Source organism: Panthera tigris, chromosome X (assembly GCF_018350195.1).
Source record: "Panthera tigris isolate Pti1 chromosome X, P.tigris_Pti1_mat1.1, whole genome shotgun sequence".
In the NCBI taxonomy this organism is placed as follows: domain Eukaryota; kingdom Metazoa; phylum Chordata; class Mammalia; order Carnivora; family Felidae; genus Panthera; species Panthera tigris.
In genome coordinates, this window is record NC_056677.1 from 98,225,578 (window position 1) to 98,253,403 (window position 27,826).

The window sequence follows — 27,826 nt, forward strand, 5'->3', positions numbered from 1 at the left end:
TGATTGAAATGAAGCCAACAGCCTGAGTCACCACTGGCATTGTCGATCTTGTTTTCATCCCTGGGGTAGTATTTGAATAAGGAAGGAGGGACAGAGAAATGTCTCCATACCCTAAAGAGAGTCTTCCCATCTCTCAATCTCTCTCTCTCTCTTTTGTTTTTTTGCAGCAACCATAACCAGGGAGATTAATGTTCCTACTTCAGGGGTACGTTATAAAGTGAAAATTCTTAAAGTCAATGTAATGAACATAATTTACCTCGATATAAAATAAATGGAGGCAGCCTCTTGGGCTGAACTTATGTGTGTGTGGCCCCTCTATGCCAGGATGACTTTTTTTTTTTTAAAGTATGCTCTACGCCCAACGTGAGGCTTGAACTCACAACCTTGGGATCAAGACTTGCGCACTGTACCGACTGAGCAGCTGGGCACCCCCTGGGATGACTTTTTATTACTTTTTCTTCCTGCGTTAATGTCCACATCCCTGTATTCTCTTAAAAGACTCTTTTTGCCTCCATCACTACTGAAATGATCTATACCCTTAACATTTTTTTTAAGTTTATTTATTTTTGAGAGAGAGAGTGCAAGTGCACGCAAGCGGGGGAGGGGCAGAGAGAGAGGGAGACTGAAGGTCTGAAGCGGGCTCCGTGCTGACAGCAGAGAGCCCCATGCAGGGCTCAAACTCATGAACCTGGAGATCATGACCCGAGCGCAAGTTGGACGCTTAACCGACTTAGCCACCCAGGGGCCCCACTGCCCTTTTTGAACATATTTGTGTTTCCCAGTCTGTATCCTATCTGGGTAACAAGTGCCCTCAGTTGTCTAACCTGTAAATACTGTAGGCTTTGGAACAAGTTCTAACATAATTTTTTTCGCAAGCTTTAAGGGACACCACCTTGTTCTGGTACCGCATTTTGTAACAGCGAACACATCCAGGCTCACATTATCTATTACTATTGCAATAGAGTCCTAGACCCCCACGACAGTATCTAAACCAAACAAAAGTACACTTTATTCAACAAAATGGGGTTTTCTAGTTTCAATTATTTTGTTAATCGAAAGCTGAAATTAGGTTGCCCGAGGGCTTTGTATTTGCAAACTGGCTGCTTAATTGGAAGCACCCCCAAACACTCATGCTTTTATGTCCCCTTGGAGCATTCAGGGACCCTTAGTCAGTGGAAGCAAATTCATTACGGGCTTCTCTCCTTTCAAAGGTATTTCCTTTGGTCCTCAAATTTTTAATTAACCAGATTTCAATGTAATCCCCTTCTTCTATGGTCAAGGGTTTACAATCACTGTAAATGTTTAAAAGACCATTTTGCTTGTTTTCCTGAAGTGCCTAGTCCAGTGCTCAGCACATAATGAATCCCTTTTAATTAAGTGCCTTTCTTGGTTCTGTTTCTCTGTGCTTAGCCTCAGCTCAAATGGGAAAGGGGAAAGCGCAAATTTGGTAACTCTATTTCTGACCCATGTAATAACAAGGCAAAAAAGGGGCGAGGAGTGTTACTAAAAAACAACAACAACAACAACAACAAAAAACCCCAAAACAAAACCTTTCTCTGTATAGTCCTAGTTAGGAAGTCTGGAGAAAAACAAGGAACTTCTTCCTCATTACAGATTTCATTCAATCCCTTGTGTGGCCAGAGTCCCTTGTGCTAAAGAACAGACTAGGTCTCTCTATCTGGCAGAGGAATGAGAAGAGCCATGCGTGGCTGGACCGGGGTCCATACGGACACATTAATGAGTATCATCTTCTCCTGGGTGCCGGTCAAGGCAATCTGGGACACCTTGATCCCAGCTCCTCCTCTCCCCATCTTTCCCATCTCACCTTGCCGCTGTCTTTAAGCTGGTCACTGGTACCCACAGGCTGCTGGAGGCCATCAGGGTCAGAGCCCGGCTACCTCGTACATATTAGGGAGCTTCCATAATTAGGGAGACCACAAGAGAGCATGAACGGCAGCAAGAATAATGGAGAGTTCTTTTTCTCTCCAAGCATACCTGAAAGTCATACGCGGAGTATGGTGGCAGGTGAGGAGGGCTATGGTAGTAGGTATTATACGATGCTACTTGAGGACGAGCATAGTAAGAAACAGTTGGATGGGCATTTTCAACAGAACAGTTCAGTGCTGGCAGAGTTGGGTTCTGTAGAAAAACACAAATTAGAAACAACATAAACGTTCGTTAGCAGGAGAGTGATTAAATAAACTGGCACATCTAGCCCGTGGAATAACATGCAGCTATTGATAAACAGACAATGATGTGGACCTATGTTTAGTGACAGAGAAAGTTGTCCAGGATATATTGTTAAATTAAAAAAAAAAAAAAAAAAAAAAAAAAAAAAAAACCACCGGCGGGGCGCCTGAGTGGCTCAGTCGGTTAAGCTCAGGTCATGATCTCAAGGTTCATGGAGCCTGCTTCGGATTCTGTATCTCCCTCTCTCCATGCCCCTCCCCCACTAGCTCTCTCTCTCTCTCTCTCTCTCTCTCAAAAATAAAAAATAAACATTAAAAAAAAGTCACTGGCAGGGGCGCCTGGGTGGCTCAGTTGGTTAAGCCTCTGACTTTTGCTCAGGTCATGATCTCACAGTTAGTGAGTTCGAGCCCCACGTCGGGCTCTGTGCTGACAGCTCGGAGCCTGGAGCCTGCTTCGGATGCTGTGCCTCCCTCTCTCTCTGCCCCTCCCGCACTCGCACTCTGTCCTCTCAAAAATGAACAAACGTCAAAAGATTTTTTTAAAAAGTCACTGGCAAAACTAAGGTCACAGTAGAAAGATCAGTGGTTGCCAGGGGTTGTGGTTGGGGGGATGAATAGGCAGAGCACAGAGGATTTTTAGGGCAGTGAAACCAGTCTGTATGATATTACAATTATGGACACATGTCATTATATGTATGTCCAAACCCATAGCATTACCACACCAAGAGTGAACCCTAAGGGAAACTATGGGCTTTGGGTGATAATGACTTGTCAATGTAGGGAAGTTCGTCCTTGATAACAAATGTACCACTCTGCTGGGGATGTAGTTAATGGGGGAGGCTATGCGGGGGGTGGGGGCAGGGAGGACCTTCCTCTTAATTTTGTTGTGAACCTAAAACTGCTCAGAAAAAAAACAAGTCTTAAAAAAGCCACTATTATATTAATATAGCATGATTCCCAATTTATGTAAAAACAAAGACCCAAACAACTATGTATCTATGTGCATTTGTAAATGAAAAGAAATTCATCTGGAAAGATTCAAAATAGACTGTCAACTGTGGTTATCTCTGGGGAGGGGAGTAGTATCAGGAGGTATATGGGGACCCTTCACTCTATTTCTTTTTTGAGTTTTTAAAAAATGTATTTATTTTGGGAGAGTGCACCCCCTTGAGATCATGAGCGGGGGAGGGGCAGAGAGAGGGAGAGAGAATCCCAAGCAGGTTTTGGGAGCCAAGCAGGCTCACGAACCGTGAGATCATGACCTGAGCCGAAATCCAGAGTCGGGCACTTAACCGACTGAGCCACCCAGGCACCCTTCTATTTTTTTTTTTATAGTATATTACTTGTGTCATTCCCCCCCAATTTATTATTTTGAAACATTCAAACCTATAGAAAAGTTGAAATCACTTATTTATGTGGTTTTCAAAAACCCAAAAGACAAAGACAAGAATAAGGCCCAAAATACAACATGTCACATCGACAAGGCTGAGCAGGCTACTGCGCTTGCTGTGACGGAAATGTGACGAATCACAAAGGGTTTGTAAAAGTCGTGAGGATTCCTGCAGGTTGCAAGCTTGCTAAGGAGCTCTCATGCACACGTGAAGGGTACGTGTTTCTGTGTTTCTCACCGGCCCTGCCGGCGGAAGGCAACACCCTAGCAGTACACAGAACCCATGAAGGACCAAGCAGAGTATATCGATCCCCTTTTGTTTTTGGCACACAAAACGGCGCTGAAAGAATTTAATGCCATTTTGATAACATGATGGTGCATGTAGCCCTTCAAGGGTTAAAGCTGATCTTGTCCAGGATGGGGAGTTCCTGCTCTCAACAGGGCCGAAACACTGCTAAAGGAAGTCACAGCTCATTAGTGCCCAAGTAGGGCTGTCCCAAGCAGGACCTGACGTGTGCCGCGTGGGTCAAGGCACGGGGTAAATGTTTTTCCCGTGTTCCATGGCATTGACACGGCTTCCATTCGTGTGGATAGCCAAGGGCTGTCTGCAAAATCAGTGTCTTCGTTCTGGTATGTATCTACTCCACGTGAACGGAGAGCAGACGCTTCCTCTCAAGCGATGAAAATGTGTGGGCAGGCTTTGGCAGTGGCCACGGGCAGCCACGTTGGGGTGTTGGCAGAGGACTCTTCCCTTATAGCAAGTTTCAACACAGTTCTACTGCTCTCTTCCTTGGAGTGGGTTACTGTTTACATCTCTGGGAGCTTTGAAGAGCTACAAACCTCAAGCATCACAATGCAGCTCACGGACAAGCAGAGAGAAATGTCTGTCAGCCCCTCCCATGGGTGGGAGGGGGCTGAGGTCCTTGACCAACTCCAAGGGCTGGCTCGCTTTCTAGAGAAAGAGTGCTCAGAAACGCCTTGACTTCGCCACCAGAATTCTAAGAAGAAATCTCATCCCTGAGGAGGGCCCAGAAGTCATGTTCCCTTGGCCTTCTGTTAGTTAAAAACACGCCCTCCAGCTCTTGCAAGATGAAATCAGTTCATCTATGCAAATAAACTAAGCCTAGCTATAGAGAAACAATCACGCAATGTAAACGTTATCTATAAAAATTGTTGTGTGCTCAGCGAGGCTGGGGGCCCAGGCTAATCTCTGAAAGGAAGTTCACTATTACAGAGAAAGCAACACAAGAGGAAGATTGAATAAGCCCAGGAAAGCCACAGAAGACAGGAGAGTCAAGGGTAGAGGGCGTAAAGAGAATGGTGTGTGTTTCCGTTAAAATTCTGGGGCTCCTGGTGCACCTGGGGGGCTCAGTCGGTTAAGCGACCCACTTCGGCTCAGGTCATGATCTCGCAGTTCGTGAGTACCAGCCCTGCCTTGGGCTCCTCGCCGACCATGTGGAGTCTGCCTGGGATTCTCTCTCTCCCTCTCTCTCTCTGACCCTCCCCCACCTGCGTGTGCTCTCTCTCTCTCCTCTCTTTCTCAAAAATAAATAAACTTTAAAAAATAAATAAATAAAATTCTGGGGCTCAGAAGTTATGACACCCCCACTACTGATCGGTAACATTCTGAGCTCCGGGGAAACAAAAGGTTACTAGGAAGCACAGGAAATGGTGAAAGCAATCTTGCCTGGACAAAACTGACTTTATTCTGAGGCAATGATTGTGGACTTTTTAAAGAGGGTCACTTTCATTCCTCCCCACTTTACTCCAAACCATAGACACCAATTAGGAGAAAATGGCAAGATATAGTCACTTTTGAAAGACTCATCTCACATTCTTATATCTTTGGTCAACAAACACTTCATCAAACATTTCTCAAAGCTCCTTTGCCCCAGGGCACCTGGGTGGCTCAGTCGGTTAAGCGTCCGACTTCCGCTCAGGTCAAGATCTCGAGGCTCCTGGGTCCGAGCCCCCTGTCGGGCTCTGTGCTGACAGCTCAGAGCCTGGAGCCTGCTTTGGATTCTGTGTGTGTGTCTCTCCCTCTGCCCCCCACCCCCACTTGTTCTCTCTCTCTCAAAAATAAATTTAAAACATTAAAAAAAAAAAAAAAAGCTCCTTTGCCCCAAGCCTCCTCTGGTCAGGGAATGAAGACATCCTTGTTCCTCTCAAGGCAACACATTCTGCAAATGGCGGCTCCTGGCTAATCCCGTTGACAGCTGCCAGCTAGCCCTTGGCTCCTGTCCTCACTCCCTGGGAATGGCTTTCACCAGCCAGCACCCCTGGGCCTCCCTGCGGATCCCAGGGCATTCCACTCACGGGGGCGGAGGCGGGGGGCACACCACAAGTCACCAACTGCGTTTGGACCCAGGTCGAGGATTTTATTGAGGTTCACCTGTTGATGTTCCAGGTTTGTCTACACCACGTCTCAGAGTGACTGAAGTGGGGCACCTGGGTGGCTCAGTCAGTTAAGCGGTTAAGCGTCCGACTCTTGATTTCAGCTCAGGTCATGATCTCCCTGAGCCCCACATCAGGCTCTGCGATGACAGTGCGGAGCCTGCTTGAGCTTCTCTGTCTCCCCCTCTCTCTCTGCCCCTCCCGTTCTCTCTCAAAATAAAGAAATAAACTTAAAAAAAATAAAGTGATCGAAGTAATGGCTCCTTCCTGGCACCCCATCTGAACATTCCCACTTAACTCTCCCATCTCATGAATCGGATGCCCTGCCCCTGATCTTTGCTTTCATCTTTCGTTTTCCCCATTGGTCCTCCATTTGAGTTCCCAGGCCCGGCATTTGTATTTCCCTTGCCCTCCTCCTCGTTTCCTCTTAAAGAAGCTCCGGACAGTTGGAAACAACTCGCTTTTAATTGTTCTAAATTAAAGCAACTAAACAAAGGAGGTAATGTGTGGTAAAACACTTGGAGAACCGGAAAGGGCTATCCAAATGTCGGTCCGGGCAGCTGGGACACAGTAGAAAGAGCAAAGCTCTGGCATCTGACAAACCTGGGCTCCAGTCCCAGCTCTGCTATTTAGTTCTGGGCAAGTCACTTGACCTCTGTTGGCCTATTTCCTCATCTGTTAAATGGGGGCAGTAATACTTACCTCATAAGGTAGTAATAGCGGGGAGGAGCGAAGGAAGTTAATTGCGCAAAAGCCCTCTGTAGAAAGTAGAGGCTCGTGATTCTACCTGTCAGGACAGACCCTCGACAAACCCCCCTTTCCCCTAAAGATCAAAGGTCACAGTGAAACGAAGAGTCCAAAAATAAACCTGTACATCAACGATCCACTGATTCCTTGCAGGAACCCCACGGAGCCTACTGAGTAGTCGCCCACCACCCACTGCATTTGCGCATCAGGGTAGCTCGGCCCCCTGGGTCCGAAAGCACTAGGAACGATCCAGATAACCCTTAACATCCATCCTGATGTGCGATCTCCTGAACCCCTGACCCCCGAAGCTTCCCTTCCAGCAAGAGCGGCTCCCATTCTACTCAGCGCCTCCACTTTCACTGGCCCCCTGGGGAAGGTCTCCAAGAACACAGAGCATCCTTTGTTCAACCCACAAACAGCTTTTCTGAAGCCCTCCCGCCCCAAAGTTCCCTCAGGCCCAAACCTACAGGGCCTCCTCCCTCTGAGGGTCGCACCTCTGCTGGTGTGCCCCCACTCCTTAGTGCTTGGGCATTCCCCAGTGGGGGGCGGGGTGTGGGAATGAGAAATGCGTGTGTGAGAGAGGGAGAGAAAAAAACAGACAGACAGACAGACAGACAGACTGGACGTGAGTAGGGATGGAATTCTCTTGACTTCCAGTCACCAGCGGGAACACTCAATAACTTCCTGTCAACCTGCTTCTGCTGCAGTGTTTTCTTTTCCCCCATCTTACCCTACCTTTCCCTTTCCATTGTTTAGCCTTTTGACAGGCCAAGGTCAAATTACAAACTATCTTTCAGGTTCCTGTTCCTCAGGGACCCCAGAATGGGACAGAAACACCCAGGGGTTTAGGGGCTATCTGACTCATTTCTGGGGTCAAAGGAGAACCCTTTTAAGCACAAAATAATTCCCTAAACATATGTGGGACGCTTCTTTAAAGCGGAGGCACTCAATCCTGGCTGCGGAGCAGAACCACCTGTGGAATTTTTAAAAAATACTGAGGCCTGGGGCGCCTGGGCGGCTCAGTTAAGCCTCTGACTCTTGGTTTCAGCTCAGGGCATTACTTCATGGTTCATAAGTTCGAGCCCCACATCGGGCTCTGTGTGCTGATAGAGAGGAGATTGCTTGGGATCCTCTCTCTCCCTCTTTTTCTACCCCTCTCTGGCTCACACTCTCTCTGTGTCTCAAAAATAAATAAACATTAAAAAAATATATTGATGCTTGGGGCGCCTGGGTGGCTCAGTAAGTTGAGTGTCCGACTTCGGCTCAGATCATGATCTCACGGTTCGTGGGTTCAAGCCCCGCATTGGACTCTGGGATGACAGCTCAGAGCCCGGAGCCTGCTTCGGATTCTGTGTCTCCCTCTCTCTCTGCCCTTCCCCTGCCTGTGCGCTCTCTCTCAAAAATAAATAAACATTAACAAATTTTTAAAATATTGATGCCTGGGCTTCAATTTAGACCAATTAACTTAGAATCTTCGGTGGAGAGGTCCAGGCATCTAAGCTATTTTTTAAAGTTTTTTTTTTTTAATTCTGAGAGAGATTGAGAGACAGAGAACAAGCAGGGGAAAGGCAGAGAGGAGAGACAGAATCTCAAGCAGGCTCCGTACCATCAACGCAGAGCCTGATGTGGGGCTTGAACCAACAAACTGTGAGATCATGACCTGAGCCGAGATCAAGAGTTTGACGTTTAACCAACTGAGCCACCCGGGTGCACACAGGCACCCCCAGGCATCTGGGCTTCTTGAGCCCCTCAGGTGATTCTATTCTAAAAGGAAGCCAGGTTGACAACCATAGTTCTAAAACTATTCTCTCTATAATTAGAGATCAAAGTTTGTTAAATAAGCAAAGGAATGCTTAGTAATGCTTTAAAAGCAAAGGAGGGAGGAAGCCCACTCTTACAGGGAACTTACTGAGCGTTGAGTCCCCTGTGACTTGGCGCGTGCGCGCGCGTGCACACACACGCACGCACACACACACAAATATGGAAAGGAGTTGAGAGGGAGGATAAGGAACTTGGGGAGGCTGAGGTTGAGGACAAGACCCGGCAAGCAGCTTAGCCCAAGGGTGGCCCTTCAGATGGAGAAAGAGAAGAGCCCAGATGCTCTTTCTGGAGAAACTCCAGGATGAAATTCCTGGGGACGGGGAGACCAGCATTACTCTTACCTGAGCTAAAAACCTCTCTGCTTCTATTTCTCCCGAAGTCAGTTAGGGGAAAAACTGACCAGAAAGGTTTCTACTAAAAGTGTGTGTTTGTGTGTGTGTGTGGGGGGGGGGGGCGGCGTGAGCATGAAAGGCTGTGTTTATATAACCAGCATGAACGGGAGAATTGAGGACACTGGCTCTTCATCCCCGCCCCCAGAATGTACCTCAAGAACACAGACAACTCATGTTAACAAGAAATTTTTGCCCACTAATGACATCGCCTGTTTCCTTCAGTTTGAGATGTTTGAAGGCAGCTATATCCTTGAAGCAATTGCTTCGGAGTCCTCCCTTTGAAACGTGGGTCCCCCTTGCCTCCAACCTCCTAGCCTCCACCCTGGCCCCTGACAGGGGCCTCTGGGATAAGAAGCCGCTTCCTTCCTTACCATGTCCTTAAAGCCTCCAAGAACAGCGGCAGTGATGATGCCCAGGAACAGGCCGACGATGTTGAGGATGGTGGCGGACCAGAGCAGGTGGTAGAGGTGGATGATGTCCTGGCAGCTGCTGACGTCGATGTACTCGTAGTACCCACCGGTGATCTCCACCCGGCTGGACAGGGAGAAGCACACACCCGTCAGTCTCCCGGGAGTAGGCTGTCCCCTAGGGCTTTGGCTACTACACAGCTCAGCGAAAAGACAGGTGAATAGGTGGGGAGCTATGGTAAGGGACGTCATAGCCATGAACGCACTGGGGAGCAAGGCACCGTAATAAATCAAAGTGCGATTGCTGCTTAGGCAAAAAATAAATTGAAAAACTCACCTCCTACCTACCAGACAAACACTTGTTGCCGTCACCGACACGAATCCTAGACAGCGCACATTCACGTTTACTACGTGCCAGGCACAGCGCTAAGCATTTTACATACGTGAATTCATTAAATCTGTGCTGTCTAAGATGGTAGCTACTAGTCACTGTTGAAATGCAAATGAGTTAAAATTAAGTAAAACAAAAAATTCAGGGGCGCCCGGGGGCCTCAGTTGGTAAAGCGTCTGACTTCCGCTCAGGTCATGAGCTTACAGTTCGTGAGTCCAAGCCCCAATGGGGCTCTGTGCTGACAGCTCAGAGCCCGGAGCCTGCTTCGGATTCTGTGTCTCCCTCTCTCTCTGCCCCTCCCCTGCTCAAGCTCTGTCTCTTTCTCTCTCAAAGATAAATAAACATGAAAAAAAATTTTAAAAATTCAGTTCTTCAGGCTCACCAGCCACGTTTCAAGTGCTCAATAGCCACATTTCTTACAACGTTTTTTTAACGTTCATTTATTTAGTTTTGAGACGGAGGGAGGGGCAAAGAGACGGGGAGACAGGGAATCCCAAGTTGGCTCCTCGCTGTAGCGCAGAGCCCAATGCAGAGCTCGATCGCACAAACTTTGAGACCATGACCTGAGCCGAAATCAAGAGTCAGAGGCTTAACCGACTGAGCCGCCCAGGGGCCCCCTGGCTACACTTCTAAGAGCCACACTAGTGGCTGGCTACTGCTCTGGACAGAGCGGATTACATTTCTGTCACTGCAGAAGGTTCTATTAGACAGCACTGCAAATCCTTATGATATTCTATGAGGTAGGTACTATCACCATTCCCATTTTCCTGACCAACAAACTAAAGCAGAGAGAAGTCAGGAACTCGCCCGAGTCATAAGTGAAAAAGCTGGAATCTGAATTCAAGCTTCAAAGATTTCACCGTTTCTCCTCTTTCAGAACAAAACATCAACAAACACAAAACAATGTCCCAGTAAAGAACTAAAGCCAAGTTGCTGCACAGAACCTGAATCTCACCTCCTTGTGGAGGCTTTCCCTGACCACTCTGTCCAAAGACACCCCCGCTCAGCTCAGTCACTGTCTATCACATTAGTTGCTACAGACTGAAGTGTATCCCCCTCCAAGATTCCTAAGTTGAACACCTAACTCCCAAAATGATTGTATTTGGACACAGGGCTTTTCGGAAGTAATCAAGGTTAAATGAAGTCAGAAGGGCCGAGCCTTAATCCGATAGGACTGATGGGTTTATAGAAAGGAAGAGAGAGAGCGAGAGCAAGTTCTCTCCGTCTGTAGGCGCTGAGGAAAGGCTGCGTGAGGACACAGTGAGAAGGTGGCCATCTGCAAGCCAGGAAGAGAGCCCCCACCAGAACCCGGCCATGCTGGTGCCCTGATCTCAGACCCCGAGCTTCCAGGTCTATGCGAGCGTGAACGTCTGTTGTTTAAGCCACCTGCTCTATGGTATTTTATTATGGCGGGCAGAGCTGACACGTCAGCCTTCTTGAGCTGCTCTCTAGCGCTCACTCATTACTGTCTGTCTCTTCACTTGAATGTGAGCTCCGTGATGGCAGGGACTCAGTTCCTTTTGTTTGCTGCTCTCCCTGACACCTGGTCGGTGCCACATAAATCTGTGTTGAAGTGATTAAGTGAAAGTTCCTGTCTTCTGGGATGTTGCAGACTAGTTTACAACTTGGCCGCTGGAATCGCTAATGACTCTCCAACATTGTGGTTCTTAAAATCACAACCAAGTGCCCTGGCATCAGGATGGACATTACGCGTGACTCCCCTGTTGTAAGAACACTGGATGTGAAAAAGGACAAAAATGAAAGGTTAACCTCCAAAGGCAAGCAGGGAGGGATTATTCACACAAGAGAAGACTTTTAAACTTTACAGGTGATTTTATTTTATCTCAGGATCCTTTAAAATCAGTGTTTTTCTGAGGAACTGAAATCAGTGTGGTTACCGGACAGACTGCATCAGAACCATTGGTGTGTTTGTGTGTACATGCGCATGCCTGTGTATCAGCGTGCTGTTTGCGTGTCTGTGTGTGCATGTGTCTTTGAGAAACAGATGCTTAAACACACAGGTTCCTAGGCCCAGCCCCAGTCCCACAGAATCCGGCAGAAAATCTTAGGGTGAGCCTCGGGAATCTGGTTCATGAGCTCGCTGATGTTTGAAAGCCACTGTTTTATTTATTTTTTATGTGTTAGGTAAACTCTGCCCCCAACGTGGGGCTCCAAGTCACAACCCTGAGACCAAGAGTCACATGCTCCACCCGACTGAGCCAGCCAGGCGCCGTGAAACCCACGGTTTTAAATAGTAAGCTTCCATACTGAAATTTTAAAGGTGTCTTAATTCGTCCGAATTTGAACCAGATTTCAGTATTTTCAAGACTATAACTGGAGACCACCCACAAGCAAGGCGGACACACAGAAAGCTTATTCCCACTACCAGTGGCTCTCTGCAGACATCAGGGAACACAGTAACTCTCAAGTAATTATTACTCTTGGCAGGTAGAATATTTTCTTTCTGATATTAAGTAAGAATATGTATAGCTATCTACCATCATAGATGTAGGTCAAATCTGTGATTTTGAAAAACGAATACAATTATAATAACAAAAAGTTCTATAGAGTACTTACAATTACCTGGTACTATTCTTTGTTTTTGAATTTATTTATTTATTTTGAGAGAGAAAGAGTGCATGCATGCAAGCAGCGGAGGGCAGAGAGAGAGGGAGAGAGAGAGAATCTCAAGCAGGCTCCACACTGTCAGCACAGAGCCCGACCGGGGCTCGATCCCACCATGAGATCGTGACTTGAGCTGAAATCAAGAGACGGACGCTTAACCGATTGAGCCACCCAGACACCCCCACCTGGTACTATTCGAAGCAGTGTGCAAACACGAACTCACTTAATCTTTAGAATAACCCTATGTGGTAGGGGCTATTTTTATCCCTGTTACCTACAGATGAGAAAATCAAAGCAGAGAAAGAAATTAATTAAGTAGTGGAGGTGAGCTTTGAACCCAGACACGCTGGCCTTGAGTTTATACTTTACCATGACATTTTCCTGCCTCTCAAAATCAAAACGGAGCCCCACTGACATAAATCATTGTTGAATTCTGTTACTCTATCATTATGAATTATAATCGAAAAATCAGATTTATATTTCATGCTACATTTTTTCAGATTACTTGCACATATCTTTTATTCTTCACTGAACCTAGAAGAAAACCATGAACCATAACATTGGCACCCAGGATATTAGACACTGGATGAAGAAATGATCCATTAAAGAGGGATCAAGAAAGAAGACATATTTCATTATCCTTTAAAAAAATTCTCTCTTCGGATATAAAATATTAACATAACCCATGTTTATTGGGATTTTAAAGCATTACTCTCATCAGTATCATATATTAATAAAGAGATTTATGCAGTGAGAAGAAAATTGCTTACTGCCACGAAAAGGCATAGCCGTACAAGAGCTGTAAAAAGGCAGGCCTGTGAGTAAGGGTGAGTGTGGGGTTGGAGGGCTTGACAGTGAGCTTCTGACTTTCCTGAATGATCTTTGTCTACCTCCCAACACATGGAGGGCAGGCTGGGCTGGGAGTGCGCACAGACAGGCAGCACTCTGGAGTCGAACTGCATCTGGGTCCCAGCTCTGTCCCTTATTTGCTGAGCAACTTTCTTAACCTGGGGGATTTCAGGAGATAATGCAAGAAAGCAGCACTCCAGCACATAATAAGAGCCCCCCACAAAACATGTAGCTTTGTTGTTGTTTTTCCCTTCTAAGAGCCAGCCTCTGGCAAGGAATCTTTGAATCTTGTTCTTTTTTTAAAAAAAGTTTTAAATGTTTTTATCTCATTTTTGAGAGAGAGAGAGACACGCACACGCAGAGTGCAAGTGGGGGAGGGGCAGAGAGAGAGGGAGACCTGAAATCCAAAGCAAGCTCCAGGCTCTGAGCTGTCAGCACAGAGCCCGATGTGGGGCTCGAACTCACGGACCATGAGATCATGACCGGAGCTGAAGTCGGACGCTTAACCGACTGAGCCACCCAGACGCCCCTGAATCTTGTTCTTAAAAGCATTGACACCTTGGGGCGCCTGGATGGCTCAGTCGGTTAAGCGTCTGACTTTGGCTCTGGTCATGATCTCGCAGTTCATGGGTTCTGGGTTCAAGCCCCACGACAGGCTCTGTGCTGACAGTTCAGAGCCTGGAGCCTGCTTCGGATTCTGTGTCTCCCTCTCGCTCTCTGCCCCTCCCCCATATGCACGCTCTCTCTCTCTCTCTCTCTCTCTCAAAAATAAGCTGTTTTTGAAAATGAAAAAAATAAAAGCATTGACACTTTAAAGGCACAGACCACACCATGGTGCACAGGGTAGCAGTCTGTTTAAAAATACTCAATTATTTTAGATACTATATGTTTGGTTCCGGTTTGAGCAGGTTCGGCAGCTATTGAAATTTTTTTTTTTTTTTTACTTAACCATGAAGCAAAAGAACATTAATATTTAGGTGTGGTTCAGGGCTTAACAAATTAATGCAGTTTGTTGCTGTTGGAGATTCATGATTCCACTTGGTTCAGTGTCCATGCCCGCGAGGCCTGCCTACCAGACCCTACCACTGCTTCATTAAGCTTCCTCAAACATTCTTAAAACTAAATCATTCATTTAATCAAAATCCTCCCATGGCTCCCCATTACCTTCAGGAAGAAGGATCCAAATGCCTCAGTTGGCCACAATCTGGCTCCAAAATGGAGTCCAGTCTCCAGCTAGGCCAGAGCCCTGAGAAACCCCAAACTGGCCATACTGGGTACTTCTTCCGAACCTGTGCTCAGATTTGTCTCCCTGCACGGAAGGTACCGCCTTCTGTTCTCTGCCTGTCCTAGCCTTTCCCACTGCTCAAAGCTTCCACAGCCATGTCTCTAGTGTCTTCTTCAAGGACTCCGGTGCCCACTCATTAGCTTTTCCCCTGGACTCCCATAGCCTCAGACAGTCTGTTCCTCTTAGTTTGGCACTTTGCGTATGTCAATAATTCAGTTAGTCACTTCGTCTAATGTTTATTGACAGTCTACTCAGCGCTGAGTACGGTGCTGGGTGCTGAAGCTACAACCAAGGTAAACATAGCGCCTCCGTCTCAATTATAACCTCTTGAGGGCGAGGGGCCTCTCTTACACTTCTTTTGTGTCTCCCTCGCTGTCTAGCACAGTGGCAGAAACACTGCAAGTCATCAATAAATGGTGAATGAGTAACTGAGTTCAAAGCCTGATTGTGGCATTGATCATGAGGTTGATTGCCCAATATGGGCTTTCACCCTCTTGCTCTCAACTTGCTGGGTGTGCCTGGAGAAAAAGATAACCTCTCTGTTTCCATCCCCATTTAACAAAGCAGGAGGCAACAGATCTTGGCTAACGCAGAAGGGCCTCCTTCTGCTCTTCCATAGGCGCCTGGAACCATCCACCAACTCTCGGTGGACAGGCAACGCCAATGGACAAGCTTGTGCATCTCTCACTGCATGTATTCTGTGTATGGGTCTAAGCTGCCCTCCCCCCAGCCCCTCTGGTAAGCCGAGTTCCTGAAGGGTAAGATTATGCTTTCCCCATACCTATTCTTCTCGAACAGTCCCTGGCACATAGTAGGGGCTCAATACAACTTTGTTGAAGCAGGGGAATGAATGAAAGTAAGCTGTCTTCTTCCATGTTATTGCCAGCTGAAGCAGTTCACCAAACCACCCCCATTTCCTTCCATTTCCTTTAGGTTACACACTGAGAACCAGTGATATTGACTTGACCTCTCCAAAGCTGAGCGAAGTGCTCTGAAAGGCAGCTGCTGAAGAGCTGTGTCCTAGAGAAAGCCACCTTCTTGCATAAGGCTAAATGGAATCATCTATGTTTGGTATTAAAACCTGACTGCCTTGACGTCAAAGAAGGTCTGTGGGTTTGAGGGGACAGTAGAAACTCTGTTTCCATAGCACTGTACAAATGACTGCCTGATGTTTTTGTTCCCACTTTTTTTTTTTTCTTGGCCTCCTTTCCAGGAAATGGACTGGAGGAGCTGGCAATTGATTAAAAATAGGTTTTGTGTGAGGAAAACAAATACAGGCTCTGCAAAATTAAAGTCCCCGCATCTCTCCGAATGCTTGCTGCTAGCTATATTTAGGCCTGGAGTTCAGGTCTCTTTGGCACTGGCTGGAAAAAGCCTCAGGTCAAGGAAAACCTTTTCCCTCTATTGTAGGATCATTACCTCTTAAGTCTCGTGGCCCTGGTTTATGACCCTAGTGGGACTGTTTCCTGATGGAAAGTTCAGTAAAGTCTTTTCCTGGTGGCTTTGCCCTTGGAAACTTAGCACCACAGACAGGGCCTTGACTGATGCCCGGGGCTGGGGTCCGGGCCCCAGGTAGGCGAAAACCATTTCCAGGCTTAAGGACCACGTCCCCGTGACCCCTCTTCGTTGCCTAGTTCAATATTTTATCTTCCTGGTGAAAAGGGCGTTCTTCTTTTTGGTACTTTCCAACAAATGTCACTCCTGTTTCATTAGGCCTTTACTCATGCCTGCTCCTGTGCCAGGGACTGGGGATAGAGATAAGATGAAGTCATGGTCCCTGCCTCCAGAGAACCCAGAGTTTAGCACCACTCCTCATAAAGTTCCTTGAGAGCCTTGAAGACAATACTGCATAACTTGCTTTAAGAAAGTAAGAAAGTCAGGGGTGCCTGGGTGGCTCAGTCTGTTAAGCATCTGACTTTGGCTCAGGTCACAATCTACTTACTCAGTTTGTGAGTTTGAGACCCTCGTCGGGCTCGCTGCTGTCAGCCCAGAGCCCGCTTCGGATCCTCTGCCCCCGCCCCACCTCTGCCCCTTCCCTGCTCAAACTCTCTCTCTCTCTCTCTCTCTCTCTCTCAAACATAAAAGAAACATTTTCTTAAAGAAGTAAGAAAGTCAGTTATTATGAAGTTCAGATTGACAGGAAGATAAACTGGGCTTAGTCTCCACTTTTGAAAAAAAAATGCACCTAAGGACTCAACTGAATGGAATTTAAAGTAGGATTTAGTTTATTCAAACCTTTTCCAGAAACACACCTAAATTCAGAGAGAAAGGCGCCTGCAAGGAATCACTTCGCAGCCTCCCAGGGGGCCTCCGCTCCTCTCCATCCTGGGCCCGCAGGTGTGAGCCTGCTCCCAGCACCCCCCACCAGGAGGCCAGGAAGTGAGAAAGGAGGGGGAGCAGGCCAGAGGAGGGAGGAGAGCAGCGAGCTGGGCGAGGGAGGGGGGAAAAGGAGAAGGAAGGACAGCGGCAAGGAGGGGGGCATCAGGGGAGGCCAAAGGAAAGATAGCAAAATAACCCCAATTCCCCTAGGACCTATTTTACATTCCTTTGATCATTTTTGGAAGGATGAGCTCAGGAAGTATAATTATAGCCATCACTGCTGCTGAGGAGGGAAGTCCTCTACAAGTGTTAGTTATTATTACAACATGAATAATTGAGCCTCCCAGATAATCCCCAAACCTCATTTGAGTCTTTAAGTTTCTCTTCCTCCGCCGCCAAACCTTTGAACGAAATGAGGCTGGTGCAAAGGAAGAAGGTAAAAGGCTGGTGCCAGTCTCCCCGCCTCTCCACCCTACCTCCAGTCAGTCAGGTCTTAATCCTCAGACCGCAGAAATGGGCCCCCCAATACCAAGAGTAGGGGGTGGGGGTCTGGAGGATGCTGCATCCATCTGACTCCTCTGGATCCAGCTCCCTCCGGGCCCCCTCTGCCAACTCCTCCCTTCCCCCTCTGTCTCCAGGCCCTCAGCACTCCATCTTTCATGCAATACCATTCAATGGCTTATGGGGTCAAGTCCAAATTGCTTACAGGGTCAAGTCCAAAGTCACTCCTGTGGCCAGTGAGCCCTCCATGATCTGGCTTCTGACTACAGCTCCGCCCTTACCTCCTACCCCCTGTAGAACTCTCCCCACCCTACAACTGTTGGGAATACCTTCCCCACCTCTACCCCCTTCTGGTTTCTTTCCCAACTCCTTCCCTCCCCTTTAAATTTCAGCTCCCATGTCACCTCCTCCTTGACACTCCCCCAGCAGCCCTGACTTTCAGTCATTTGGGTCATCAGGGTCCCCAGTATATCCACTGGTCCCCACTGTACCTATCACACTCTGTTGTATATAATCAATTGTTCTCATGTCTGTCTTCCCTACGAGTCTGTGAGTTCCTCAGAGGTATAGACTCTGTATTCCCACCACCTAAATATGTTTTTTTAAATTATTTTAATGTTTATTTATTTTTGAGAAAGAGAGAGAGAGAACGCAAGAGGGGGAGGGCAGAGAGAAAGGGAGACATAGAATCTGAAGCAGGCTCCAGGCCCTGAGCTGTTAGCACAGAGCCTGATGCAGGGCTAGAACTCGATGAACTGTGAGATCATGACCTGAGCTGATGTCAGATGCTCAACTGACTGAGCCACCCAGGCACCCCTAAACATGTTTTGAAAAAAAGAATAAGTGACGTTTTTGCAATTAGAGGGCAGAGAGCCGAGTGACCAAACAAGACTAGCACTGAGCCTGCTCCTGCCTCAGGGCCTTTGCACTTGCTGTTCTTGCTGCTTGAAAACACTCTTTCCCCAGGTATCTACTTGGGTTGCTCTCTCGCTTTGTTCCGGTCTCTGCACAAATGCCACCTCCTCAAAAAGACCTTCCCTGGCTCCTCTGTCTCACACAGCAACCTCACCCTCACCTACCTATCTACCTCTCCTGCTTCATTTTTTTTCTCAGAGCTCTGATCAACACCTGGCATATTTTATATCCATGTATTATTGACTGTCTTCCCTATTAAAATACAAGCTTCATAAGGGAAAGGACTTTTATCTTGTTTGCTGCTGAGTCAGCAGTGTCTAGAACAGGCCCAAGCCCAGAGAAAGTGCTCAGTAACTATCTGTTGAATGTTGTTGAACTTGGACTTAAGACAGAACTGGGTTTGAACTCTACCTCTACTGTTTTCAAGTTCTGGGTGACCTTGGGCCAGGTGTCTGCCTCCTCTGAGCCTCACTCTCACCATCTGTAAAATGGAGAGAATAATCCTACATACATCATAGGTAAGAACAAAATGAGATCAAGTATTCCAAAGCACTTAGCGTGATGCCTGGCACGGATAAGGCAGGTAATGCTTACTAGCTGAAATCTGTTGACAGACCAACATCTTCCATTTCTCGGATCCCTACCGTGTGCCCTTGCGCTCCCCCCACCCCTCCGCCCCGCCTCAGCCCTCCTAGTGCCCACTGTGGTCAAACCATCATTCCTGTGAGGCGCTCAGCACTTACTTGCCACAGTTGTAGAGATCACAGCAGAAGCAGGTGTTGCCCCGGATGCGAGGCGTGCAGAATCCACGGCTGAGGTGAGGGCAGTTCACCTGAGGGCACACAACAGTGAAGAGATGGGCTGGCACTGGATGGGAGGCAGGACCCTCTGGGACTGGAAATATGAGTTAGTGACTGATGGAGGCGGTGAGGATGGCTGCGAAATGAACACACCAACGCAGGAGAGGGATGGGGCTGGGCACGGGGCTGGCTGACCTGTGCCCGACACGAGCCACCGTGTAGCTGGGGTCCGTCCAGCCTCAGCCACAGCCCTCAGTGCCCCATCCCTGAAGGGCGGAGATGCAGAGGAGGAAGGATGGATGGAAGGACAGGCGGAAGAACAAATGACAGCAGGAAATGAAAGTAAGTGGGGAAGGGGAATGGTGGGGGGGGAACAAGGGGCGGGGGATCAGATGGGGAGGAAGACAGAAAGGCTGTCACATGCACTTTGAAGTACAATAGTACCTCTCTAGCTGCCTGGGTAAGGTTCCTCAGAACCCTCGCGGAAGGAGAATTTTTGGTTGAGGAACTTATGACCTTATATAGGAAAAATAGGGTTAGGGGGACCAGGGTTACAAGTGAACCTATGGAAGTCATTAATATTTTTACAGTCACCAAGTTAACACGAGAAAGCGATCGCCACGAAATCAGAACAGCAATGACATTTCACACATCTCGAGTTTGCAAAACATGTAAAAGATCCATTTCCATTTACCGTCTTCTGTTGGGAAGAAATTTTCCAGACTCTCGTCCTTTATGGATGCAAGGAAGTGCTTGTGAATGTGTTTCACTGTGTTATAGAGAATATTTGTGGTAAACAGGCGCTTTTTCTATATCGGGTCCTCCATCCAAATGCTCACTGCCTTTCTGATAAGCTGTTGGCACGTGAACGTTTCTACTCCTCCCTTTGAACCCATGGGTAGTTAGAAAAACAGTAAATTTGGGATTGGGTGCAAAGTAGGGGGAGAAGTGAAAGGCAGAGCCATAATAGAAATATCTGCCCTGATGCGTTGGGAGGAGGGCCATCGCCCCGCCTAACTCCAAGGGCACCATTCGCATTGTATTTTATGTCGAATGGTAGTTTCATATCAAAGGAATCTCTGGGCTGGGGGGCAATTATTGTGCACACACACAAGCAGGCAGTGGGATTGCGTTAATTTCTGAAAGTGGCCCGGAGTCGTGCTTCACCTCACTGCCTGCTGCCTCTAGTTCCGCGCAAGGCGGCGTGGAACACGAGGAGAGATGCATAGGGCAAGCGAGACAAGTCGTCGTGCATTAGCAGACTGGCCTCTTGGGGTGTCATGAGAGGGGCCAGGCCCACAGTCCAGGCCTTCTCAGAGCCTTAGAGTGGACCGGGCTTCTCGATTACCCTCGTTTGGCTTCCTGACCCCTCCTGCGTGTGAGACCCAGGCTCTGCCTCCCTGGTCCAGGCCCAGTGCTCTGGTGAGGCTCCTGCTTTCCCTCCAGCTGGGCACCGAGTCCAGACGACCAAACCGCCATCCACAGAGCTGGGGGAGTGGCCTGCCCTGTGGCCTCTGTACTCATCTGTCCCTCTTGGGATCAAAGCCACACACGGAGAGGCTGCCTGCTGGGGTCAGAGGGGCAGCCTGTGGCCACAGAGCAAAGTAAATCTGATTAGGCCTCTTGAGGCTCCAACCTATGACCGTGGCCTCATTAACACTGTGCTCTGACCCACTGAACAAATCAGCTACAGACACCTAACAGCAAGCCTTAGGCCCGTGAAAAGGAGTACAGGGAAGGGGGTTTCAGGCAGAACGGAAGACTTTCCCCAAAAGTAAGACATGCAGCCTCATTCTGGCTCACCTCCTCAGCCTCCTTCTGGGATGTCTTGGGGACATAGTGGCACCGGTTAGCATAGAGTGGTTTCAGATCCTGGAAAGGGAAACACCGAACCAAAGAAGTGTTGGTTTTGGAAAATAAAGCAGCAAGTGCTCTGATGGGTAATAAAAGATTTGAACACACACACGCACACACACGCACACACACGCACACACACACACACACACACACACACGAGTAGGCAGTGGGTTGGGTTAATTTCTGAAAGCAGCCCTTCTATGGACCCTGAGAATCTGAGGATTAGATTAAGATGTTCTAATAACTGCTTTCTGTTGGGCCACTTGGTTAATGAGAAATTCGGAAACTGACTAAGAAATGGTTTTCTTGAAATTTCCTCTCTGGTTTTCTTTTATTTCCAGTCTTTGTCTTCTTCCAAAGAGTCCCCAGGGAACAAGATTCAAAATTCTTACAACACCATACTCTCAAAAGGAGGGAGCCCAACTCCATCAATGAGTTCTCATCATCACCTGAGGACAGGACACGGGCTGGCTGACATGTGCTCCCTGCTGTCATTGCCACAGCTTTTCCAGAAGGAAGAGCTCAGGAAGCAAGCCCCAGGGGGCTGAGCAGCTACTGAGACTACTGTAGATTTCTTTAAAATTTTTTTTTAATGTTTATTTATTTTTGAGAGAGACAGAGGCAGAATGCGAGTGGGTTAGGGGCAGAGAGAGAGGGAGACACAGAATCCGAAGCAGGCTCCAGGCTCTGGGCTGTCAGCACAGAGCCCGACGCGGGGCTCAAACTCGCAGACCATGAGATCGTGACCTGAGCCGAAGTCGGACACGCAACCGACTGAGCCACCCAGGCGCCCCTCTTTCAAAAATTCTTGAAGTTTATTTATTTATTTTGAGAGAGACAGAGAGAACATGAGTGGAGGAGGAGCAGAGAGACAGGGAGACAGAGAATCCCATGCAGGGCCCGCACCGTCAACACAGAGCCTGATGCAGGGCTCGAACTCACAAAACCATGAGATCATGACCTGAGCTGAAACCGAGAGCTGGACACTTAGCCAACTGAGCCACCTGGGTGTCCTGAGACTGCTGTAGAGTTTAACTCAACTACACTATGAGCCATTTCCACTCAACTACACAGATACTAGGGATACTAGGTAAAGACAGTGAACTCCAAACACACTGCTAAAGCCCAGAAAACTAACATGGGGCTCAAGGGCAGCTGGTTTACCCTCCTGGCTTGGCCAGCTTCCTGCTGAGGGAACTCCCAGGCACGGGGGTTGGGGTAGAGCAGACAAGCACCATCCAGGGCTGCCTGGAAACTTGCAGGCAGGGGATGCTGTTCACTTCTGGGGTGATGCTAAACATCTCCTGAGTGGTGGCGGAGCTCTGGCCAAAAGCAGGTTAGGACGGGACAAGAAGTTCATGCAAACTGACCTGGGGGGTGGGTGGCCAAGCACCTTCCCTCCTGCCCCCACTTGCCATTTTCAAATCCCAGTGGCTGCTTTTCCCACGGATGATTTAACATCTCCTGATCCTGACACCCCAGTGCCTCCTGCCTCCCAGCCCCATCGAGCACCTAAGACTTCCCATCAGCTGCTTCTACAGGGACCTCTTGTTTGTTCACTGTTCTGAAAGTACATTGACCTGTGGGCTGAGGCTGGAGTTAGGGGGGAAAGGAGCGAGGGTTCTCATGTTCACACGCAGCAGGGTTTATTTTCCGTGTTTGCACAATAGCAGAGACCACTATTATCTTGTGGAAAGGGAGGCTTGATACGCTGGTCACAGCCCTCCCGACCTCCTGGTTCTGCAAAAAGCATTCAGCCGCCAACTGCCCCAGATGAAGACAGACGTGTGTGACGGTTGCCCCTTTGCTGCCTCTGGCTGCTATTCTGCATTGAGACCCCCGAGAAGGAATAAGCCCTGGCAACTGGGAGGTAGGAAAAAGTCACTTCGTGAGGGCTCGGTGACCTTTCAAATCCGAAGGGCTTCCGACTCTGGAGCGAAGAGATGGAAATGGACATTGCTTTATGTTGAGTGCCTACTCTGTGCCAGGCCCAGTTTGCACCCATTACTTCATATCACACTCAGGTTGAGCCTGAGAGGTAGGTTACTATTACATCCATTTGAAAGAGGGGAAACTGTTACAAAAAGGCAAAATGACCTTCCCAGATGGTTAAGGGCCATGTTGGGGGCGGGGAAGGAAAGAACCAGGAGACAAGAGAGAAGGAAGAAGACATATTTAAAGGGGCGTGTAAGAAGGTAGGTCTTGAGAGGTAGCTCACACATTCCCAAGCCAAAGGACAGGGCAAGATAGTGCTGAGAGATTTCAACAACAGGAAAGGCTGACTTTAGGGGCACCCGGCTGGCTCAGAGGAGCACGTGACTCGTGATCTCGAAGTTGTGACTTCGAGCCCCACGTTGGGTGTAGAGATGACTTAAATATAAAATCTTTTAAAAAATTCATTGTTTATAAAAAGAAAGCCTGGCTTTAGCCCACCCAAGCAGTGCTAGGATCCAAAAGGGCCTTTCGTTAAACTGGCCAACGGATATTGCCATACATTAACAAAGCCTCCTTTCTCAGAACTCTCTGGGTGTCAGTGAGGGCTGGCAGATGTCTTAGGACAGGTGCAGTGTAAGCAGAAAGGTTTTCTAAAAGATTCATCCAGCCTTAACCCAAATCCACGAATCAAACACTTTGCTGCAGGCCACTAACTGTGGGAAGTACAGAGGGCCTGGAGTCAGAGACACGTAGGTGGTCGATAGAGGAAACTTCCAGTAAGTATAACTTGGATTTTTCTCCATTGCCTTTGACAGAGGCCAGTGCTCAAAAACATTTAGGAGTGTCAAGGAAACGCAAATCAAAACCACACTGAGATACCACTTGATTCCCACTGGGATGGTTAGTGGGATACTAGAATCAAAAAGTCAGATCATAAGAGTCGGCAAGGATGCAGAGAAATGGGAACTCTCCTACATACACTTCTGGTGGGAATGGAAAACGGTGCGGCTCTTTTCGGAAACTGTCCAGTAGGTCCTCAAAAGGGTAAACGTGGTTACCATACGGCCAGGCAATTCCACTCCTAGGTATATACCCAAGGAAAACAAAAACATATGGCCACATGGTACATGCATGTTTAGAGCAGCATTATTAATAAAAGCCACAAGCTGGAAACAACCCAAATGCCCATCGGCCACCGAATGGACAAACAACATGTGGTATATCCATACGGTGGAATATTATTAGGCCGTGAAAAGCTATGAAGCACTGATACATGCTACGACATGGGTGAGCCCTGAGGATAGCACACTAAGTGAAAGAAGTCAGGTCGCAAAAGACCATGATATTCTATGATCCCATTAATATGAAAGGTTAATTAGCATAGGGAAATCTATCAAGAAAAAAACAAGTAGACTAGTAGCTGCTTAGGGCTGAGGCGACTAGAGGTAAAGGGAGGTGAGAGTCAAGAGCATGGGGCTTCTTTTGGGGGATGCTGAAAATCTTCTAAAATTGATGTGGTGGTGGTTTCCACGTAACAGTGAGGATACTGAAAACCACTGAATTGTACACTTTAAGTGGGTGAATTATATGGGATGTGAACTACATCTCAATAAAGCTGTTAAAAAAAAACACACTAGGAGTGGGAGGAAGAAGGAAAAAGAGGAAGCCATTTTAGCTCATGATGCCATCAAAATCTACTGCAGGCTTCTTGGCCACTAGGCCTCTGTTACCATGGAGACTGCCTCAGAGTGAATACTGCTTGTCAAATGGGGATAATAATGCTTGCCCTACATATCTCACAGGATTGCTGTGGGTCTCCAATGAGACAATAGATGTGAAGGCACATTTAAAAGCTAAATACGCTACACAAAAACAAGGCATTGTTGTTATTAAGATGGCTCCTGTTGAATACCAATAGCACGCATGCCATGATTGGCTGCAACCACGCTACACACAGCCACACAACTGGGTGCTTACTCAGAGGGTCATATGCAAAAATGATACGGATTGCTAAGTTAGGGTGGTGGGCTTGTGGATGTTACGAGTTCCCCATGTATCACTGGCCTTTTTAAGAAGAAAAAGATGAAGAAGATGGCTGTTCTCATCTAAAATCAGAAGGGATGGGTCTGATAGAGGGGCCTACATTTAAATTCTCGGCCCGGAAAGAAAATCGGGTAAAGACCCTCTCTCTCTCACCCCTTGCTCTGCCCTCTGCCCAGAAATCCTCTCCTGAGACACCAATTCGGAGACTGCTTGTGGGGAAGCACCAACCACATGAGTCCCTCCAATCTTGGCAAATGATGGACTGACTCTTACTCCTGAGAGGAGGGTCCGAGAGCAAGTTGGAATTGAAATAATAACGTCACGGATCATCCTTCCCCAGATCCAACCGTACCCACGAGGCTCCCTCAACATGACCTGCACTATTAGCCAGTGACTGAAATGGAATAAAGTGCCATTGATCCACAGAAGATTCTGGTAATACAATTTTGCTCCAATTCAGTTGTTTTGGAAAGCAAAACAGTTCCAACTAGTTCACGAGGTGTTTTCATTCTCCCTGCTGATTCAGTAGGAATGAAAGGAGTACTTGTGTTGGTTGTGGGGGCCCAGTAAGTTGCTGTGGCTCGCTTTTGATTTGGGTTTGTGGGCTGGATCAGGGCTATGTTACAGCCTCCCTGGGACCTAGGCACTTTTGCTTTTGTGGGTCCTTCTCCCCGTTAAAAAATATTGAAAATTATATTTTCTTTATTTTGTTTAAAGGTTTATTTTGAGAGAGAGAGCGCTAGTGGGGGAAGGGCAGAGAAAGAGGGAGAGAGAGAATCCCAAGCAGGCCCTGCACTGTCAGCATGGAGCCCGACACGAGGGTCAAGCTCACGAACCGTGAGATCATGACCTGAGCTGAAATCAAGAGTCAAATGCTTAACTGACTGAGCCACCCAGGCGCCCCTTCTTTATTTTAATTATATCTAATGACTGCATTGGTATAAAGACAAATATATTTATATTATATGGGAAAACTTTTTCTTGACCTAAAAGCTTATCATGTTTCTACGGATTTGAAAAGAAATGCTAATATTTTACTGAAACCCTGAAAGTCCTATGGGCCACAGGCGTTGTGCCTATTGTGCCTGATGGAGAAGTCAGCCCTAGCAGAATAGTCTGGAACACTATGGAATGGAAAGTACTGAAAGAGGGGCGAGGGCTCCTGTAGACAGCCACACAGGAATGCCCTGAATCCCAGGCCTCCTCAAACAAGAGCACAGGTTCGGGTTTCAGGAGTAAAATGGCCTTTCTCAAGGTGCAGCTTCTCCAGAGGAGGAAGGATTTGGCACCCGCACTCCAGGACTGGGCTCTGAGTGGAGGCTTCTAGCTCTGGGGCCTTCTCTGGAGCCCAATCCTATCACTAAACGCCAACCATGGTTGTAGGGACAGCAAAGTTCAGGTATCTGAGAAAAGGTGACTCTGTCTTCATGGTCTGTTCTTGTGGCTGCTGAAGCCTCCAAGGCTCTCAAGTCATGGGCCCCCCTGCTCTTCCCTGCCTCCTCGCTCCCAACGTCACCTCTGAGTCATTCCCCCGGCCCCAAAGCCCTTCCCTCTGCCTTTCCAAATCTCAGTTACGTGTCAAAGGCTTAGCTCCCACCACCACGGGGAAGCCTGTCCCGGCCACTGGAGTCCAGGATAAACCGCTCTGGTACTTAGAGTTTATACCCCCGGCTCAGCCCCTGTTCTCTAGATGACCGTGTGTCCCGTGGTGTCCTCGACTGTCGGCAACCTGAGACACGGATCTTGTTTTCTCCCTCTTCTGTACCCCTCACAGCACTCGGCACACATCTCAGCACACACTCAACTTTGCCGTATCGTACAATGGCTTGAACCCAGGACTGAAAGTACTCACAATGTGTCTCGCAGCAAAGACCCCGTCGACGATGGCACAACAGAAGGCCGCAATCACCCCAAAGCTGATAAAGACGATGGAGGCCACCAGCTGCGAGGATGAGGGGGGAACAAAAGTGTCTGTTAGCCTTCCACTCTTGCTGCTTCTGGAGACTAGATGGTCCCCAAGAGAATGCCAGCCAATGCAGAACTCTGGCCGGCCACCCCATGAGGGTGCTTTCTTCAATCACCCAGGATGAGTGGGAGCCGAGGGAGGCAGGGAAGGGGCCACTGAAGCACGTTCCCCATGTTCAGGGCAAGCTAAGAAACTCATTCAGTGAGTCTGTCAGCACCACATGAACATCCAGCCTATTGTCCAAGGAGGAACACGTGTGGCTCTTCCAGGCTCAGACTCAGAAAGATGTCGGACCTTTGACATCATGTGGTCCAACCCCCTATTTTATTTACTGGTGGATTGGAGGCTCAAGGAGGGGAAGTGGTGTGCCCGGGGTCACCATCCGGTCTGATGCCCACCAACTCCTAGTCCAGTGTTCTTCTCAACCCCTCGCAGTGGGCACTGATGAAGACAGGGATGGTTCTGAGGCCCCACACAACCCTACATGGCCTTCTGCATTGTTGAAGAAAGAACAGTCAACTTAGTAAGATGTAAATACCAAAGACAAATAAATACCAAAGTAAATACCAAAGACATTTGACAAGGGTTGAAGTCTCTGGAACTGATCAACTAACTCTGCGTAATATATACAAAAAGTTTTCTTTTTTCTTTTTAGTATTTATTTATTTTTTCTTAAAAATTTTTCAAATGCTTATTTCTTTTTGAGAGAGGGAGAGACAGAGTGCGAGCGGGGGAGGGGCGGGGAGAGAGAGGGAGACACAGAATCCGAAGTGGGCTCCAGGCTCTGGGCCGTCAGCACACAGCCCGACCCAGGGCTTGAATTCACAAATCTGGAGAGCATGACCTGAGCCAAAGTCGGACGCTGAACCGACTGAGCCACCCAGGCACCCCCCAAAATTTTTAAGTAAGAAAATGTTTGCTTGAACCAGACTGCCCTATACTCAACATGTTATATGATGAGTATATATGCATATGTATATGCGTATATATGTATATGAGT

General features: G+C 47.9%; 1 protein-coding gene across 2 annotated transcripts in view; it reads right to left on the reverse strand.

Moving 5' to 3' along the window:
* Positions 1-27,826, reverse strand: part of TMEM255A (transmembrane protein 255A) — a 54,886-nt gene that overhangs the window by 8,939 nt on the left and 18,121 nt on the right. For both annotated transcript variants that reach the window (XM_042974201.1, XM_042974202.1), the window contains exons 4-8: positions 26,713-26,802; positions 20,829-20,897; positions 18,969-19,057; positions 9,305-9,467; positions 1,996-2,139 (exon numbers count right to left, since the gene is read on the reverse strand). In XM_042974201.1, the coding sequence (XP_042830135.1) occupies positions 1,996-2,139; positions 9,305-9,467; positions 18,969-19,057; positions 20,829-20,897; positions 26,713-26,802 (555 nt within the window). The remainder of the gene's footprint in view (positions 1-1,995; positions 2,140-9,304; positions 9,468-18,968; positions 19,058-20,828; positions 20,898-26,712; positions 26,803-27,826) is intronic.